General features: G+C 53.3%; 1 protein-coding gene across 1 annotated transcript in view; it reads right to left on the bottom strand.

Annotated features, from left to right (window-relative positions):
* Positions 1 to 18,714, bottom strand: part of CPT1A (carnitine palmitoyltransferase 1A) — a 42,467-nt gene that overhangs the window by 1,650 nt on the left and 22,103 nt on the right. The window contains 13 exon segments of the mRNA XM_039840623.1: positions 714 to 806; positions 1,011 to 1,124; positions 1,768 to 1,920; positions 3,469 to 3,603; positions 10,144 to 10,308; positions 11,791 to 11,907; positions 12,509 to 12,614; positions 13,290 to 13,478; positions 14,985 to 15,180; positions 16,216 to 16,303; positions 17,125 to 17,152; positions 17,154 to 17,224; positions 18,373 to 18,450. Coding sequence (XP_039696557.1) covers positions 714 to 806; positions 1,011 to 1,124; positions 1,768 to 1,920; positions 3,469 to 3,603; positions 10,144 to 10,308; positions 11,791 to 11,907; positions 12,509 to 12,614; positions 13,290 to 13,478; positions 14,985 to 15,180; positions 16,216 to 16,303; positions 17,125 to 17,152; positions 17,154 to 17,224; positions 18,373 to 18,450 — 1,533 coding nt within the window.

Here is an 18,714-nt window from a genome sequence, read left to right as displayed (position 1 = left end):
ACAAAAAAACAAACACACATTGCAACATGGCGATTCCCACATTTCAAGCCTTCTGTACCTATAAACTCGAAGAACTAACATCCCTTTTGCCAAGTCTCTAAGCTTTGACTTAGTGGCTTAATCACTAAGCTGTTCAGGACACACGTGGAGGGCTGACAGAGATAACGGGCTACAGTCTGTGTGCGTGCGTTTTTGATCTGAGGCGTGCCCCAGTGTCAACGTGTGACATAAACACATTAAGCGAACGAATTCCAGTCTCCCCTGTTGACGGTGAACTTGGCGTTGCTTGTCAGGCCACGTACCGTGTGAAAAGGATTGAAAAGTAAACGAGGATTAAGAATTTCGTGCTAAGGAGGAGGGCACATGCCCTATCCACAGAGAACACTGCACCGTCACGTACGTGCATGTCTTAGCGTGTGCTCACTAAGCCTCGTCCATCCTCTGTGGTTACACTCTGGAAGTTATGCAAAGCCCTCCAACACCAAGATCTAGGACCATTTCTGCGAGCAAACGTAACCATTTTCATACGAATCAGGTAATTCCTTTAAAACTAGATTACGAGAGTTTTAAAATTCATTAACGTGAACACGTCCAAACCGAGTAAAAGTACATAACCGGATTGAAATTGCCTGTCACATTAAGGGTATGCTCTGCTTTCCAAAGGAAACAGTAAAAAAGGTCTCATCTCTAGAAAAGGGGACTGCGGCGCTTACCGTCTCAGGGCTGGAGAACTTGGAAGACACGTGGAAGTTGATGAGGTTGTCTCCCACGAGAATGTAGGACACGCCATAGCCATCGTCAGCCACCTGCGGAACGACGCGGGGGGAAATGTGACCTCGGGAAATGAGACGATGTGAATGGGGTTCTTTCTGACATGCTCAACACAAGGCTGCCATGACCGTGTTTTCCCGCCATCGGGGAGACTTCTGCGGAAGCGGCTCAGAGCCACGCCGGGCACTTCCTGTCCCCGGGGCTTACAGCGCTGTGTACGCGGGAGCCCGATCACTTACCGGCCCAAAGCCCCCTCCACTGGACACGTACTCCGGATTCTTGTCCAAACTGAACAACTCTACCTGCTGCTGCGGGGTCTGGCTGGTTGACAGTCTCCAAGGCTCAGATAACACCTGTTGTGTTAAATGAGAAAACGTCGTAGTGTCTCTTTTCCCAGACCTAACCGATTCTGTCCCCGCAGAGCCCCAGTGGGAGACGGAGACGGCCTGCTTGGTTTTGGACTTTTTTTTTTTTTTTTTTGTGGCAGTATACTGGGGTGGAGCAGGGGAGGACACCCGGGCTCGGGGGGCCAATGCCAGCTAAGGGTGTCTCTGGCAGAAAAGGTGGCGGATGTATGAGATTCGGAACGGGAGCAGAACCGTGGCAGCTCTGGGGAGATAACTGCTAATTTTCAGGAATTTTCTCAAGCTGCTTATTAAACACAGCCATTACTAGACGTTACATTTTATCAACTTCAAATGAAACTCTATTAACGACAAAAGTGACACATACTCAGAGCGTGTCACCTCCTAATTATTTTAGCACGTTTGACTATAATCTATGCTCTGGACGTTATATGGGCCTCATAAGTCAGGAGGCTGCATTCAGACCGCAGCCCTGAAATCACAGCAGCTCAAATTTTCCACCGAGATGACAATTAAGCCCCAAGACCCATTTGCTATGCCAGTTCCCATTTGTACAACTGTCCTACTAATTTAGGAAACTTTGGTTTAGCCAATAAGCCTGAGGGAGCTGCTACAGGAAGACGTGACTCACTTCCTTCAGGAAAGGGGACTCCACGGCGAGATACTTGGACACCACGTAAAGGCAGAAGAGATGGCGGTCGATCCCGGAGCCGGTCATCGAGAGGCGGTACAGATGCTGGTGCTTCTCGGATGCGATCTTGAACAACCGGAGCCTCTGTTCAATCTAAAGAATAAAGGATGAGATGTTTAGTGCGGATCGAAGCCCCTGGGTGAAGATAACGGGCCTTTCCCTGCACGGGTCCCACGGGGAACGTGGAAAAGCAGGCGACTGAGTGGGGAGATTGCCAAGGTGACCTGGCCAGAGGCCCCACCGACTGACTTCCCCTTCCCCAGGTTTCCGGAGAAGCACACTGGGGGTGCTGGGTACTGCCCACCCGGCATAATGTCATCTTTTACACAAATGAAATCGTTAATGTAAAAAAAGGTAATAAACGGGGCCACTTTAAAATGGCGTCAGAGCTACCGTCCCAGAGGAGCTGCCTGGCAGCTTTGTCCTTGAACCTCTCTGGAAGGTCCATGCTGGGGGCAAAGTAACCTTTGGACTCGGCCTAAGGCAACACTGTGTCGAAGAACTGTGTGCAAACAGAACAGGCAGGCAGTTATTCTGACTACTCTTTCCAACTGAAAATTAAAAGTGTCCCTTAGAATTAGCATCTCTAAGTTGGCCTATCTGCACCAATAGAAATTGTCCCCTTCCCTGTCTCGTAAACACCCCTGGCCCTTTTGTTCCCTAATCAGAACATTATTTGGGCTTCTGCGGGAATAGCTACTCTCTTTTTGATCTTGAATCGATGCTGGTTGCCTCTCACTCTGGCCTTTTATTTTCAGGTTCACAGAAGTAGGCAGGAAAGCTCCAGGTTCTCGCTTCCCACCTCCTGCAGGTCGTAAATATTCCTCCAAAGTCATCTGCTAATGACTCACTAAAACAGCGCCACTGGGCCCTGCGGTCTGACCCCAGAAAGGCTGCTCCAGGTTGTTCTGGGCTCTGTTGGGTCGATCGCAGAACGGGTGGGACCTGTCTGGGCTGTGACCCACCCATTCATGACCTGGTCTTCAAGGCTGTTTGTGGAGGCAGCTAGTGATAGATGAGAGCCAGCTGTCATGATGCCTGCTGCTTGCTTCCCACAGGGGAAGCCTGTCCCAAAGCAAGATTTACACCTGCCGCCCAGCAGAGCAGAGCCCTGGTCCCTGTCTCCTGGGCATCAGCGTAGGCGCCTGTGCCTATGTCTGGATTCATCCAGTCTCTGTCCCTTTATCTACAAAAATGAACCGATAATGCTTCACAGGCTACCGCCAGGATGTTCAAAGACAGGATGTGGGAAGTCCCAGCATCCGCCTGCTCAGGGTGGCAGCGTGGGCAGCGGGCTGCAGTCACCCCGAGCAGAAGGCTCCCGTGGCACGGTGGCCGCTTCCTCACCTCGACACCAACCACTCGTACCGTCCTGCGGGACCACCCTCCAGATGCCTTCGTTCACCTGCTGCGTACTATTCTAACTTAAAGACTCGGAGGAAGTATCGCCTGATGTGTGGAAGTTACAGAATGACAGAGGACCGTTCCATTTGAACACTTTCTGTTCCTTGGACAGGGTGGACGGAGGAAAGGAGAACCCTGGGAAGCAGGTCGGAGCAGGACTTAGGGAGAGAAGGCTCAAAAGTCCTTCTGAGCGAAAGCCCCGAGAAGCCGCGCTCTCTCGGCCCGGCGGCGTGTTACCGTTTGCGTGGGGTCCTCCATGGCCAGCACAAAGTTGCACGACTCAGTGGTACAGGAACGCACCGTCTCCGTCCGCCCCTCTCGGTACAGCCGGGTCATGGAGGCCTCGTACGTGAGGCAAAATTTGCCCATGTCCTAGGATGGGAAAAGTATTTCCATACAGGGCATGCCGATGAGCCCGAACGCGTAAGAAGGGGTCGGTCAAGGCCGGCGAGGAAAAGCAGAATTCGTCGTTGGCTTTAGTTTTTAGTTATCGTGAGTTTTACATGGGGTTATGCAGCAGGCAGATGGGGACGTCGTTAGCTTTGGAACGGGTTTGGGCGGGCGGGGGGCGCAGGGTCAGTTCCTGGGTCACCCAGGTTTCCATCACCAGACGCAGTTGATGCCATGGCACAATTTCCTGAGTCTCGCACACCTACCCGAGGCGAACAAGGTTATGGGAGCGACACACGGCAAGGAAGTGTGCATGCGACAGTTCAGAATTATATCCAGACGTGAAGCGTTGGCGGGAGATACTCCATCATATTCGGATGATGGTGAGAATATCCAGCAGAGAGACTGGTCTTCAAGAGAGGGGACCACGGGTCGGGAGGAATGGCCTTCGGTGGGAGGGTGGGAGGCCGGAGCCTGGAGCACAGACAGCCCTGCACTGGGCAGGAGGGGAGATGACGCGGGAGGGGACAGTGGTGGGGGGCTGGCCGGTGCAACAAGAAGGCCGCCTGCTAAGAGTAAGGATGGAGAGGAGCTGCTGGAAGTCAGATGCGGGGTGAACCAGGCATTTAGGAGCGTAGAGAGTGGGGTGCCCAGGGCCCGACAGAATCAGTGCTTGTCAATTAAGAGAGACGAGCCAGGGACTTGGGGTTTTTCTCTGGCTATACAGACTTCTCGGGTGCAGGATGAAGCAAGGAGAGAGCTGGGCTGAACTGGGGCCAGTTCTGCTGTGCTGGGGGCCACAGGGCTGGGGCACGGGACAGTGGCAAGAGGTCGGGGAATCTACACCAAGCGAGGAGAAAAAGGAGGGCAGGGAGGGCAGAGGAGAGGGAGGGCAGAGGCCCTGACCAGCCAGGGCTCTGGCTGGAAGCAGCAGGCGGCAGGGGACAGGCACAGCCCAGGAGCATGTGGCATCCGACCACATGTGCTATGGGAGGAAGTCATCTGCAATCTGCCCTGGGCCAAGGCCCACGGCCCCCGGGCCAGCTCAAGGATGAGCAGGTTCCCAGCATGGGGAGGAGGGTGGAAGTGGCAGTTTGTGGACCCAAACTATCCCAGACCGAATCCACACCCCTTGGCATTCGGGCGTACCCTGGCACAGGCCCTGGTGACCCCCGGGTGGCAGAGGATGCCCTGTGACACGTCAACACTGTTAAGTAAACCCAGGAGAGGTGCTCTCAACACGTGGCATGAAGAACACCAACTCATAACACTCGTCCATAAAATTCCGGTCAGTAAATTTCCCTCGGGCGGGGCCTGGGGGGCTTCTAACTCCTCGTCCTCTTACGGTGAGCAGGGGTCCCAGGTTACTCATCGGGCAGGCCTTCAGAGAGCTCCCTAGAGCCTCCTCATCACAGGCATTTCCCAGGGGCTCCCCATGAAGCGGTGGGGCAGGGGAGGGAAGGGGGAAAACAGGAAAAGGTGTAAATTTAGCATTTTAGTCATTTAATACAGGTTAACTGGAGATACACGATGCAGTACTTTATTTGAAGTCAACTCTCCAACGTCAACCTTAAATTGTGTGAGTGGCCAGCACAACCATGCACTGTACCCCCGACTGAAAAAAAACGACCGTCTAAAAACCTCTTGGCAAAGGCACTGGGCATTAGTGTGTGCAGACCCCTCCGAGCCAAGCCTGTTACACCTGCAGCCCCACTTAACCTGCCGCGACCAGCTGCCATCTGGAGGGTGGCCGTTGTCACCGAACCATCTCCAGTGTCTAAGGAGCAGGATCGAAAGACGACGTCTATAAAGATAGTAACACACATGGCATGAGAACACAGACCTATCGCACACTGGGACTGCCGCTCCGTGGGTAACCTTACGGGGTGGTGGCGCTGGGGGGCATTTTTTCCCCACCTCTAGTTTCCAAGTGAGAAATAAGGAGGACCCAAAAGCAGGAAGCGAATGGCTACAGACTAAAACCACGACCGCCACCCAGCGTCTTCCCTCAATCAATCATTAAATATATATTTACACCTCTTTCTCTGTGGCTGGCACGTTCCTGGCATTGGGGACATGGTGGCAAACGAGACAGACCATGTCCCTGCCCTCCAGGAGCAAACATTCTGGCAGGAGAGGGACACGATGTCACGTCGTGACAGGTGCACAGAACAGAAATGGCGCAGGGTTCGTGAAGAGAATGATGGGGTGGGGGCCGTTTCAAACGGGAGATGGTGGCACCTGAGCAGAGACCTAACCAATCACGCCTCAGTCCGGGACACGGCGACGCTGGCAGATAGCGAGAGCAAACGCCCTGAGGCAGACATGAGCCTGGCTCTTCCAAGAGCAGCAGAAAAGGACAGTGGCCAAAACAGACAGCACGGGGCCCAGAGCGGTATCGAAGATCGGAAGGGTAGACAGGGACCAGGTCAATGGTTAGTCACCTTGGGGATGTGTGAACTTGGAAGGGAAAAATATAAATATTTTAATTTCCACTAACGTCAAACTAAAATACAGCCTTTAGAAGCACAGGCAACAAACCACAGTAATTATGAGCAGTGCCCGTGGCTTTGAATAGAAAATCATAGCTATTTGCGCATCACATTATGGCTGTTTGCACATACCCCAAAATATCATCTATGCTTATTACCACGTCAAGATTCCAGCAGTTACTAGACCTGCTCCTGGAAATTCAGGGCATAAAGAATTACACTGACTGTATCACAAATCTATGTTTAATCTGGTGTCTTTGTTTTCATTAGCTGGTTAACCTTTGCAACCCGTCTGAGGCTTTAAAAGTATTATTCTGGGAGGGAGGGGACCCCAAGGCTTTTCCAACCGCCCAAGGGTTGGAGAAAGGCACAGAGGAGTTCAGGAGCCTGGAGTAGACCCCGGGACCAGGTGGGATGCCTGGATTTATGCTGAGCCACAGCGGGGCCCTACAGCTCCGAGCCAGGCAGAAGGGCGTCTGAATATCGGCTCCCCCAACAGCCCTGTGCCTGACAGAGCAGACATTAAAACTCCTGAATGGATGGATCTGCCTTGCATTTCTCATAGATCACTTTACTAAAGGATCATTTTTCATAGAGTGCTTTGTGAAGAACTGACTCGTGAGAGGGGCAAAAGATGTAAGTCCAATTATTTCTAGCCAGAGGGCAAGGAACAGATGTCAGTGTCTGGGTTATCAAAACACATAAGCCTTAACTTTTAAAAAGTAACTTGATTTCTGAAAGAGTAATTATAATATGAACTTATGAAAAATAAACAAACAAACAAAACACAGAAAAATCTAAGAAAATAAAGCTCAACCTTCGCCAGACCACCTGCCAATGGTTTCCATCTATGCTTTCTAGACTTTGCGTATAATAAACATCTTCTGTAAAGTGGGAAACATCTTCTGTAACATGCAGGTCGTAAATCAGTCTCCACGGGCCAGTCTCTGCCACAACAATCCACCTGGGCCACCGTCACTCAAAAACTGCCAAAAGGGGGAGTGTGCCCGGGTGCCAGTAAACCTTTCTCTACGAGCCCCGAAGAGTCATGCGATTTTCACGTGTCACAAAAATCCTACTTCGCTTTTGACTTTTTTCATTTACTGAAAATGTAAAACCATTCCTAGCTCAAGGGCAACGCAAAAACAGGAAAGGGCTGGATGTGGCTGGCGGGCAGGAGTCTGCAGATCGCCGTAATAAATGGTTAACTTTCACGGGCCGTTTTATGGCTACGCGTTCTCCCAGGACATACCGCGGGCATCGCTTAAGAGTTACGTAACATCCCACTGCATGAAAAGACCGTAGGTTAATGAGTTTCCTATTGATACCCTTTTAGACGGCTTCGACCTTTCACAGAGGGGCACACCTTAACTCGTCTACATGAGCCTGTCCTGAAAAGGACACTCTTCTCCAACTCACGATGCGTTTTCCTGGCTGCACGAGTGCCACCGACGCGGCCACCCCTTTCTCGGTCCACCCTTACACACGCGGAACCACGGAAAGACCTTCGCATAGACAAAAATCCAGTCTTACGTCAAGCGCACTTATTAGATTCGTAATAAAATTACATTTTCTGCGTGCGTCCCTGGCTGCTCGTACCTTTCCTCTCGTGCGAAGCACCAGTTTCTGCTGTGACTCCATTTTTCTATTGGGCTGTTTATTTTCTCCCCGGATAGAACCATTAAGCCAATTTTTCCAACCCCATTTACTACTCAGTTCATCCCTCCCCCCAAAGGCCAATGTCTCCTTCGTCACATACTACGTCACGTGATCGTTCTGGCACCACTACGCCACGTTTGTTACGATAATCGTCTAAATTCTAGACTTTAGGCTTTGAAAGCCTCCGCCTCGTCCTGCCCTGTCTCTACCTCATCTCACCTTTCTTTTTCAGATTGTTACCTTTTATTCTCAAGGGACAGCTCTTTCAGACAAACCTGAAGATCAGCTGGTCCAGCTTTCTTCCTAAGTTCATCTTCAGATGGCTGACTACATTCAAGCCACACACGTGAACCAAGGTCTCTCTATCTGAGGTCTCTCTATCTGAAAGTATCGAGTCTTTCTAACCAAAATTGCTGCCTTCCCTCCCTTCCTGAGTGCCTCTGTATAGTTCTGCACTGGCCTCCATACTGAGCACGCTTCTTCATTGTAAAAGCTCCCACCTGCTCCATCTTCTGACTGGACGTGCAACTATTCCTCCTGCCCAATCGACCCGTCCCCACTGTGCCCAGGGAGAGACCTTCGAGAGCGGTAAGGCTGCTGGAACCAGCCTCGCCTTCCTGCTCCCGTGGGGCCACCTCCACATCCTCACCTCTAAAGCCACATGCTGGCTACTGATACATGGCGGCATTTATCGTGTTAAGGAAATAGCCCCCGTGACCAAGAGTTATGGAGAACAGATGCTACATTTTGAATGCCTTTTCAGGATCTGCCAAATGACCGTGTGGTATGAATCTGTTACTGGATTTACTAATACCACACCATCCTCCAGCTGCAGGTCTGAGCTGTTGCTGGTGATTATATTTTTCCTGTACTAGTAGATTGTCCTTGCTAATATTGTTTTGAGGTTCTCTGCGCTTATCATCGCGAGCAAAACCGGTCTGTGGCTTTCTTTTTCTGTGTATCCATCAGATTAAGCTGAAGATGTGGGTTCTAGAACTAGCTCGCCTGGATCCCAGCTCAGCCTCGCCGCTGCAGGCTGCAGGACGCAGGCAGGACACCTCACGCCCTCAGAATGGGGATGGCTGAGTGCCGGCTCGGGGCTGCCGAGGGTTAACCAGCTCCCGCGAGGCACTGAGCAGGCACCGGTGAGCTCCCTGCCGCTCACATCTCATCATCATCGGGACCCCAGTGAGGCTGGCTCCTCCCCTCCCTTGTGCGCTCAGTGCGGCCTGGGGCGCCTGCGCCTTATCGGGTGGCTCTCTGACACTGTGCCACGTCCGGCCACGGGCGCTGACCTCAGGCTTTCTCCCTTGTCCTGGGTCAGCCCTACTGCTCTGTGTTGCCACAGAAGATGATTGTTCCGTCAACGCTTTCAAAACGTATTACTATGGAACCTGGTATCCATTCTTAAAATCTTCTCTGTATCTGAGGTATCACCTCCTTCTACAGTTCTAATACTGCATATTTAGGTATAAAGTCTGCTTATCAATTTTAAAAATCGAGCTTATTAATCCTAAAATGGAATTCCTCAATCCCGTTATATCTTTGAGTCACTTGATCTGTCAGACGAAAGCTAAGTGAAAGTCTAGGTGTGAACTCCAGGGCCGCCACCTGGATCCACTCCTGCCACATACTCCAGTGTCACCTGGGCAGGTCACCTCACCTCTCTGTACCTGTTTTCTCACCTGCGAAATGGGCTGACGATGGTGCCTCGCACCGGGCGGAGAGGGGGAGGCTGCAGAGTGATGTGTGTGTGTAAAGCGCTGAGACCAGGATCTGGCACAAAGCACAACTCAGACACCACGGCCACCGCTGTCAAAGGGACGTTACACGCTGCACGTGCCATACGCACAGCGCTCGAGTTTTAAAATAGGGATTTTCCGTTAAAGACGGGCAGATCTTGAGCCACTGCCACGATGACTTCTGCAGCCCCTGGAAACCAAGAGCCGCCCTGCCCAGGGTGGAATGTCCCCTCTGATGGCAGCATGTCCCATTCCCATCCTCCCACGGGCCTGGGCTGCTTCCTCCGATGGGTCCGTCACGTGCAGGCCAAAATGCAACAAGCCCTACGCAGTGCTGCTTTACCAAATCCTAGGATTCGGAGCCCGTTTTAAGGGGTGAGCCTCCCCTTTGTCGAGCAATGCGATCTCGCTGTGCTTCGGTCCCAGATCCTCCCTGTCCCGTGTAACAAGGAAGCCGCGACTGCCCACCAGAGACTGTGCGGACACCGCTGTCTGCCTGGACCCTGAGTGAGACCCAGCGGGGCGCTCTCCCCTGGCAGGTGTCCGCCTTCCCTGCCCATTGGGCAAACGGCCTGTGTTTAGGGACCCCAAAAGTGAGCCAGACAAAAGCCTGGACACAGGGCTCTTACCTTGTAATGAGCCAGCTGGAGGGCGAGCTGCACAAACGCATCCGGGCTCGTCCGGCATTTCTTGATCAGCACTTTTCCGAACGTGTTGAAGGGAAAAGAGTGGAAATCCACGTCGTTGGCCAGGAGGCTGGCGCTGTTCAGGGACGCCTCTATCACCTCCTGGCACTTGGGGAAAGGAGGAAGAGGTTTGCTTAGTGGTGACACACACGCCGAGGAAAAGCACGCCCTCCTTCCCGGTGCAGCTAGCAGAGCCGCTGCTTGGGAACACACGTGTCACGTTTTGGTCTCGGTTCTTTCCAGAAAGGTTACCCAGATACCGCAGTGCGTTGCTAACGAGGGGCAGTGGGGCACCCCACGCGGGCCGAACACGAGGGGGGCTTCCTGGTTCCCGGTGGGACCCCAAAGGGCGATGCCAACAGCCACGGGTTTTCTTTTTTTAAAAAAAAAATCCACAGCTGACAGCTGTTGTACACTGGTGATCAGAGAACCGATTCCACACAATCGGACCGCGGTCCCCCGTGTGCTGGAAACGAGCTCCCGAGCCCGAGACATCACGGAGGAAGGGGTCTCGACCACAGCCCTGAGTGACAGCGGCCGATCTGAAACGACCACACGCTGCGGATTCCAAAAACGTGCCGTTCTGGAAAAGGCCAAACTAAAGAGACAGAGAAAAAAAAAGCTCACTGGTCGCCAGGGGTAAGAGGGCGGGCAGGACGGACGGGTGGAGCGCAGGGGACGTCTAGAGCGGTGGGCTACCCTGTGTGATGCTGCGATGGTGGACGCGTGGCACTATACACCTGTCCACACCCACAGGATGTCCACCACCAGGCTCGAACCCTCCTGTAAACGGACGGCTCCGGGTGACAAGGACGTGTCCGTGCAGGGTCATCATCGATCGTAGCAAACGTACCATCCGGTGGGGGACATGGACAGTGGGGGAGCAGCAGGAGGTACACGGGAAATCTCTGCACTTCCCGCCAATTTTGCTGTGAAACCAAAACTGCTCTAAAAAAATTATTTAAAGGTTTCAAAAGTAAATGGTAAGGGACTTGGCCATCAACAAGGACCCTCAGTCCACGCTGCTGGCAGAGGTAACACCTCTCTGAAGCACACACACCAGCCCCGGGGACGCAGGATGAAAAGATGCAATTGGATAGGACTGAGGCGACAGACACGTGATTTTCTGTGTCAGAAAAATTACTTCCTGGGCCCCAGGAACTCCTGCTTGGACTTGAGCTGGATTTGGTGTTTCCAGCCTTAAAATCCCTTCCTGAAAGAGTTCGAACCGAACAGAGTGGATCTGGGTATCTTTAGGAGGAACCGCAATGACAGACGCGTGTTTCAGGGTATTTCGACACAAAGGAAGTGTGATGTCGCCGTTCGTTTTTCCACGGTGACGTGCAGCTAAGCTTGCGCTGGAAACCTCACTGATGATCTTAACTAGAAGCTTTAAATGGAAGAAGCAATATTTACAGGGGTTTCCAAGGCAACGGCGGCTGTAGCAGCTCCATGGTGGCCCCAGCAAAAACCTCCTGGGCGGACAAACCAGTCTTCCTGGTCCTCAAAAGAACTGTGAACACCGCCCCGGTAGGAGGCTGGAAAACCCTGCCCTAAGTAGTAATTAGTGGCTCTGATAACGTGACTTACTTCCTCCGGGATGTCCCACTGTAGCCGGGTGGGGTATGGAATGTTCGGGTTGGTATCACCTTTACAGTGTCCGTCCTCCAAATAACCCAGTTGAAAGCTGTCAGTGGCCATGACATACTGCGGAAGGGGGAAAGATACAGAAAAGATACTGTGTAGTTAATACCGCCACATAACACGTATTTGTCCTCCCGAACTAGACAGAGTCTCGTTCTTTATAGAGGTGGTATCAAGACTTCGACGGTTTTTATACAACTCGGTTATTTTAAGAATTAAATGATGGGGTAAAAGGCACGCCCCGTTTTTATACACCAAGATTTCAAATGCTTGCTTCTGTGTGGCCTAAAACTGGGCAGATGAGGAAAATCTAGGAAATACAGCAAAGAAGGGATGGCTTCTTTCAGAATAAACCGAGCTTCAGTTCTCCCCTGAAGCCACTGCGTTAGAAGCGACTGTCGCCTCGCTGCGTGGGCCCCATAGAAGCACGGCGATCCGCGTGCTTCTCTGTAAAGACCCTAAGCTGCACGAAACGAAGACGCGATGCCTTTCATGGAGTGCTGCCACTTCACACACGGGGCCAGCACGAGCTGAAAACTCTTACCGTATAATCAGACAAATATCACACGGTTACACTCACTCTGGGGTTGAGATTTCCCACAGCCGTTTCCTCATTCGAGTTAAACCTACAAGAATGAACAAAGCAGCAGCCGCAAAAACTCACCTCCCAGAGGTGGCCGATGATGGGAGCATCGGCCCAGGAGTGCTCGGCGTTCAGGCCCATTTTCCCGTTTTTGAAGACGATAAACGTGAATGACTTGTCAAACCACCTGCGTGAAACCAAAACAGAACCTTAGAGTTTACAACGACAAAAGGAATACTCTTTTTCTGGATGGGCCCACTGACTTGGCGCCCGCCCCTCAAACAACTCGCAGACGTTAAAGAGTCTCTGTGGATAGATAATGAAAGCACCCGCGGGACTCCTAAGTCCTTCATTTCTTCCCTGTTCCAGGGAAATAAGCATCCGTGGACTGGAAACAAGGAGAACAGGACAAATAACACAAAAGGATGCCTGGGGCAACTGTGACAAGATAGAGGAGGCCCCATGTGCCTGCACAACCCCACCACAGCGATCCGTGCCCCACCGCAACTGACTGGCAGGACCTCGCTTTACGTTAAGGAAAAGGCAGCTCCAGGAGGCCCAACAGCCTCACCACTGCCATGGGGCCACATCCAGGTCAGACTGCGTCTACCACCTTCCCCCCTCTGGTAACCGGGGGACCACGCCTCACTAGCTTCTCCCAACAGGGGTGGTCGTGCACAGAGAGGGCAAGAATCTCGAATTCGCTGCTTCAGCTGTGTGTGTGTGCGTGTTGGTGATGAGAAGAAAATTAAGTTATATTCTTATGCTAGCCTTACTCCTTAAGAGTAGAGATGCCCATGGCTGGGGTCAGCCTCATGTAACATTTCTTCCACGTTCACTGTCTTTCAGGTGAGTACAATACCTGTCAAAACACCTGCCGTGTAGCAGAGACTTGGCGTAGGAGTCCATTGACGTAACCGGGTCCTCCTCTTTATACCCCTGCTCGGTTTCATCTAGCGTCACGAAGAACGCTGCCTTTTCCACAGCATCCAGGGACTGCTTGTTCTTCCCACGTCCGAAATAGGCTTGGCGACACTTGGCCCAGGGCACTCTGCGGTAAGGATGCAACACGGTCAGCCTGCTGCGATGTGGTGCCACCTCCTTGCGCACGTTTGAAACGACGTTTTCCACCGTTTCTGAGAAAACCGCCCATCTGTGATTTTCTCCGCCTGCAGCTGTGCAGCTGGACCGCGGGGTCTGCGGGCGGGGCCTTGATCACTCCTCGTGTCTGTTCCGGGACAGAGCACGAGGCCTGGCATGAGACTCTTCAATAAACGCGGATGGCCCGTGAGCCCGGGCACTGGGGCCGCAGAGCCACGGAGAAGGCACGTCCTCCGCCCCCGCCACGGGGCCCGTCCTAACAAGTCCTGGCACAGGAAGTCACGGCAAGTGCGCGCGCGCCGTCCCCATGAGCGGGCGGCTCCGAGCCTCTTCCGTGGATGGCTCACTGGCCTTCGCTACCATTTCCATCATGCAGGTGAGGAAACTGAGGCATGGAGCTGTGGGGGCAGCGACTCTGTGGCAGGGTGGGATTCGAGGCCAGGCCAGCCTGCCCCGAGTCCATGCTACTAGTGACACAGGACACCCGTGACGAGGGCTGCCCCAGGAGCCAAATTCAGGGATTCTGTCCCATCCTGCCCCACGTGAGACACACGGAGCTAACACGACAGCCCCTTCTCCAGAGTCGCCCCGGCTGGGGCTTCCTCTGATTGCTCCTGGGCCTGCTCTCTCCGGCCACCCCGGGCCCTGTGCCCCAGCCCACCATCCCCGATCGGGGTCATCGGGTCTCTGCCTCCCGCCCTGTACTCTCCCCAGGAGCTCGGCCGAGGTGGTCCACGGGCGCCTGCACTCCGAAGCACCCATGCCCGGGCCCACCCCAACCCAAGTTTCCACCCCGACACCCATTCCCCACCACGGCTCCCAGCAGCGTCCACGCCCCAGTGATGGCTGAATTCCCCCGGCTTCTCGGACAAGCCTCCCCTCCCGCTCACACCGCCGTCTCCCGTCCTCACTGCTGGAGGACCCCTCTGCTTCCAGGGCCAGAATAATCTCGTAAATCTATTTGGGTCCCTCCAGCCCACTGGTCCCTTTGATGGCACCCGGTCACAGGATCGAGCCCAAACGCAGTCGGGCACCCGGGGCCCATCCCGCCCCGAGGGCCAGCATCCCACACCATCCCCTACAGCTCCCAGCATGCTCTGCGGCCCTGGCGTGCGGTATGCTCCCCGGACGCTCCTGCCGCGCTCTGCGTGCCCTCGCCCGGGACACTTTCCTGTTCCCTGCATGAGTCACTCACCACCTTACTCCTAACACTGCTGTCACCGCTGACACGCTCCTGTACCTTGGGGGCTCTCGACCAGGGACGATACACCCCCCAGGGACACTGGGCAAAGCAGGAAGACAGTTTTGCTTATCACCACTGGGGAGTCACTGCTGGCATCCCATGGGTAGAGGCCAAGGACACTGCTTATCACCCTACAGTGACCCTGGGTGAGGGGAGAGCCACGAGAGGTCCCCACCCCTCAGCCACGACCGATGTCACAGAGGAGCTGCACACCTCTCTCCCGCAGTGAGGGCCGCCAGCTTCGCCTCCCCGGCCTGAGGCTCCGACGGGTCGTCCAAAATCCTCTGTATCTGCTGCTCGATTTCGCGGGGCTTCAGCAGCCTGCCGTCGTGGTAGAGCCAGACTTTGAAGTAACGCCCTTTGTGGAACACGACGATGTGCTTGCTGTCCCTTAAGTGCTGGATGGTGTCTGGGGCGGGGGCGGGGCGAGACACAGAATCCACGAGCACAGGTTAGGGGCAGGTGAGAGAGTCGCCCCGGCTTTTCAACTCCTCCCCCTGCGTCACCCCACTCGGCTCATGAGCCCGTGTCGCGGGAGTCTGCAAACGGCTGCGTGCAGCATCCGTGAGCGCTCTGGCTTCCGACGGGCCAGACTTGCAGGCTCTACTCGGCCACTCGTTGGACCTATCATCTCGGGCCCATGACCTGCCTCCTCTCTAAGCCTCCATTTTCCTGCCTGTATAAATGGAGCCAGTTCTCATGTCCCTCACGTGGATGTGCAAGAATTAAGACAGTTTCTCGTTCCCGATCTGAGAGGAAAAGCTTTCAGCTTTTCACCGTTTTGTTAGTTTTGACAACAGGGACAGATCTTGAGAGTGTTCTGCTAAGTCAGATAAAGAATGCAATATAATCTCACTTAGATATGGAATCTAAAAAAAAAAACCACAAAAAACACAAAAACAAACCCAAGCTCGTTTGACACAGAGCAGATAAGAGATTGCCAGGGGTGGGGGTGGGGGTGAAGGGAGTTAAAGGTACAGACTTCCGGTTATGAAATAATTCAGTCCCGGGGACGCGGGGGACAGTGTGGTGACCGGAGTCACTGCTACCGTGCCGCGCGTCTGAAAGCTGCTGAGAGCAGACCTTAAACATTCTCCTCACGAGAAAGGAAAAGGCACGTGGTAGGCAACGCAGCCAACGCCACACGATAAACCCTGCGGGACCCAGATAAGAGGTGTGGGGGTCCCCAGGCAGGCCCGGAAAGACGGCCCTAAGCCCAGGGGACACCGAAGTCCGATCGCAAGCCGGCGGCCCGTGCCCAATAAAAAGGGACAAAAGGGATTCACCGGAAGGGACCGTCACGAGCCTGAAACCGCTCAACTCTCGGGAGGTCAGCGCAAATCGGCCGGTGCCCCCGACGCTTCCTTCGCCATCGCCTTGCGATGACGTAAGGATGGAAAATGCTGGTCCCCGCCGAGGGACCCAGGACGCGCCACACACTCACCTGTTTCCTCGCCCGGGATCCGGGAGGTATTGAACATCCGCTCCCACTGAGCGGAGCACAGCGGGACCGTGGACCCCAAGAGAAGGATCTGTGACAGAAAGATGTGTCACACAAACACGCCACAGAGAGAAGGAGCAAACGCAGACTGCGAGCTCCGATGCCGGACTTGTGTGCTGTGCACACAGCCGGTCTGACACCGTCTTCCCCAAACTCTGCCAGGGACAGCGCCTGGCTTCACGGGGCACCCCCTGCCCCAGGCCAGGGCACAACTCCCTGCATGGCTACCCACTAAAGGACACACGTTCATCACTCATGCAAACACTGACCCTTACACCAAAGGGGCGGCTATGAAAGAAGGGTCTCGTTTTTTTTTGAGTAGATCACCAGCTAAATTTCTTCCCTTCGAAGTAAGAGTTTCTTCAAGGGGCAAACGACAGCAGGAAAGTACATCCGACGTATATCCATGGAGGACACACGAGGGGAAGGACATCTCCAAATGATCATGCAGAGTGAAAGAAGCTAAACCCCCTGCCCCCTCCAAAAAAGGGCATGTACTGTATGATTCCATTGACATAAAGCTTTGGAAAATGCCAAGTAATCTGGAGTGACAGAAAGTGGGTCGGGGATCACCGGGGTGGGTGACCGGTGGGCAAAGGGCGAAGAGAGGTTGGGGGACAGGGTAGGGAGAGAGCACGAAGGTGCACGGGGGAACTTTTTTGGGGTGTGTGGATGTGTTCCGCCCTCAGCAGCAGTGGGGATAGTTTTAACAGGTATGTTATATACACATATATATATGTCAGAACTTACAAATTAGACCCTCGAGGCATGTGCAATAAATCAGTTACAGCCCAATAAAACCGTTTTAAAAGGTTAAAAAAAAAAAAACCAAAAGCTGATGGATTAGCTCACTGGTTTGATTTCCTCGCGGTCTACTTTACAGCAGGATGGCGTGGATGGCGTTGCCGGCTCGCGCCGCCTGGATGTGCGTCGGCAGCACGTACAGCAAATCCTGAAATGGGAAGCCAAGCGTCAGCAGGAAGAACGTTCGTAGGAAAAGACAGGCCGACCTGAACGCACGGCCGAGCGCGTGGCCTCCGTGAAGACGCCCCCTACGGCGGTAAATGACACCCGCTCTGCTGGAAGATCACGCGCGAGTTCATTTCCTACGCGTGGTCAGTTTCATTGTTCTCATGTCTCGTAGGACAGAAGCCCCCACGTCATTCTTGGGCCATGAAAGGTCACAGTGTATTTTAAAATTAAATTTTAAACAAATATGAGTTTTAAAAAGACGACAGTATGTTTGTCCCAAATATCTTCACGTAATGCATTTTTTTTTTAAAGCAGAAATAAGAGTAAACAGGAAGTCTTCTGAGTGAGAAGTGACCAAAACGTATAATATAACCTTTCGTATAGAGCAGTTCCGTGCCCGCGACTTTTCTAAATTCTGAGACACATTTCTAAATGTCACTTCCCATGACTGGAAGTGAAGGCCGAGGGACACAGGCCTACACCGCAGCTGGAGGGAGCGTGTCCCCGATTATGTAGGAAAAGTGCCTTTGTGGGAAACAGACATTTAAGTCTTCATCAAGGCAAAGGTTGCCGGTGGACAACTTCCTGTCAAAAAAAGTTCTATGTCCCACACCAGCCATTCTTTTATAAGTCTGAGATTGTTGCTGATGGGAAAAAAAAAGTTAAAAGGAAAAGAAGAGAAAAATTTCTAAAAGAGAAAAACAAACAAACAAAACAAACAATAAAGAAACATAAAAGAAACAAGAAAAGAAACAGAAAATTCGATTCTCCAGTATTTAAGCAGAGACTTGGAACCCCAACCAAGGGGCTTCTAAAAAAGGGGCGTGTGCCGTCCAAGACCATAATGTCTCAAAAGACAAAGACATGGGATCCCCTGGTCCCTCCGGGCATAGCACAAAGCTAAGTGTGGGCCGGGGGGCACACTCTAGGCCAACCCGATGTCCCTGAGACCTTCAGCCTCAGTGGCACTTTGGGCACATGGTCCTGAGGTCCCCGGTGGGCCGCAACAGTTGTGGACGGTGGAAGGAGGCCCAAGTCCCTAAGCTCCCGCAGGCAGCCTGCAGGGCCGCAAAGTCACCACCCGGCGGCTCGGCGCCCAGCAGACACCCACCCGGCCGGACGACTCACCATGGCGTAGTAGTTGCTGTTCACCATCAGCGGGCCCCGGCCTCGGAGGTAGATGTACTCCTCCCACCAGTCGCTCACCTGTTGGTGCAAACAGACAAGCTCAATGAGTGTGAGGTCAGTGCCCAGGCTGGCAGGGGCGGGAGGGGTGGCACTCCGTGTGAAAAAACAACGGGAAATGGAAAGCGGTCTTTTTTGAAGTCATGACAGCTAGACGGGAGATCACATTCGTTTTATAGTTAAAAAAAAAGACCAAATGGAAAATAAGCAACGATGTTTGCCTGCTGACACTTCCCAACACTACTATCCACAACGACGTCACCCCGCTCCCCAAAGCAGCCACTC

The sequence above is a fragment of the Pteropus medius genome, unplaced genomic scaffold (assembly GCF_902729225.1).
Source record: "Pteropus medius unplaced genomic scaffold, Ma_sr-lr_union100, whole genome shotgun sequence".
NCBI lineage: Eukaryota > Metazoa > Chordata > Mammalia > Chiroptera > Pteropodidae > Pteropus > Pteropus medius.
This window is presented reverse-complemented; position numbering and strand designations above follow the sequence as displayed.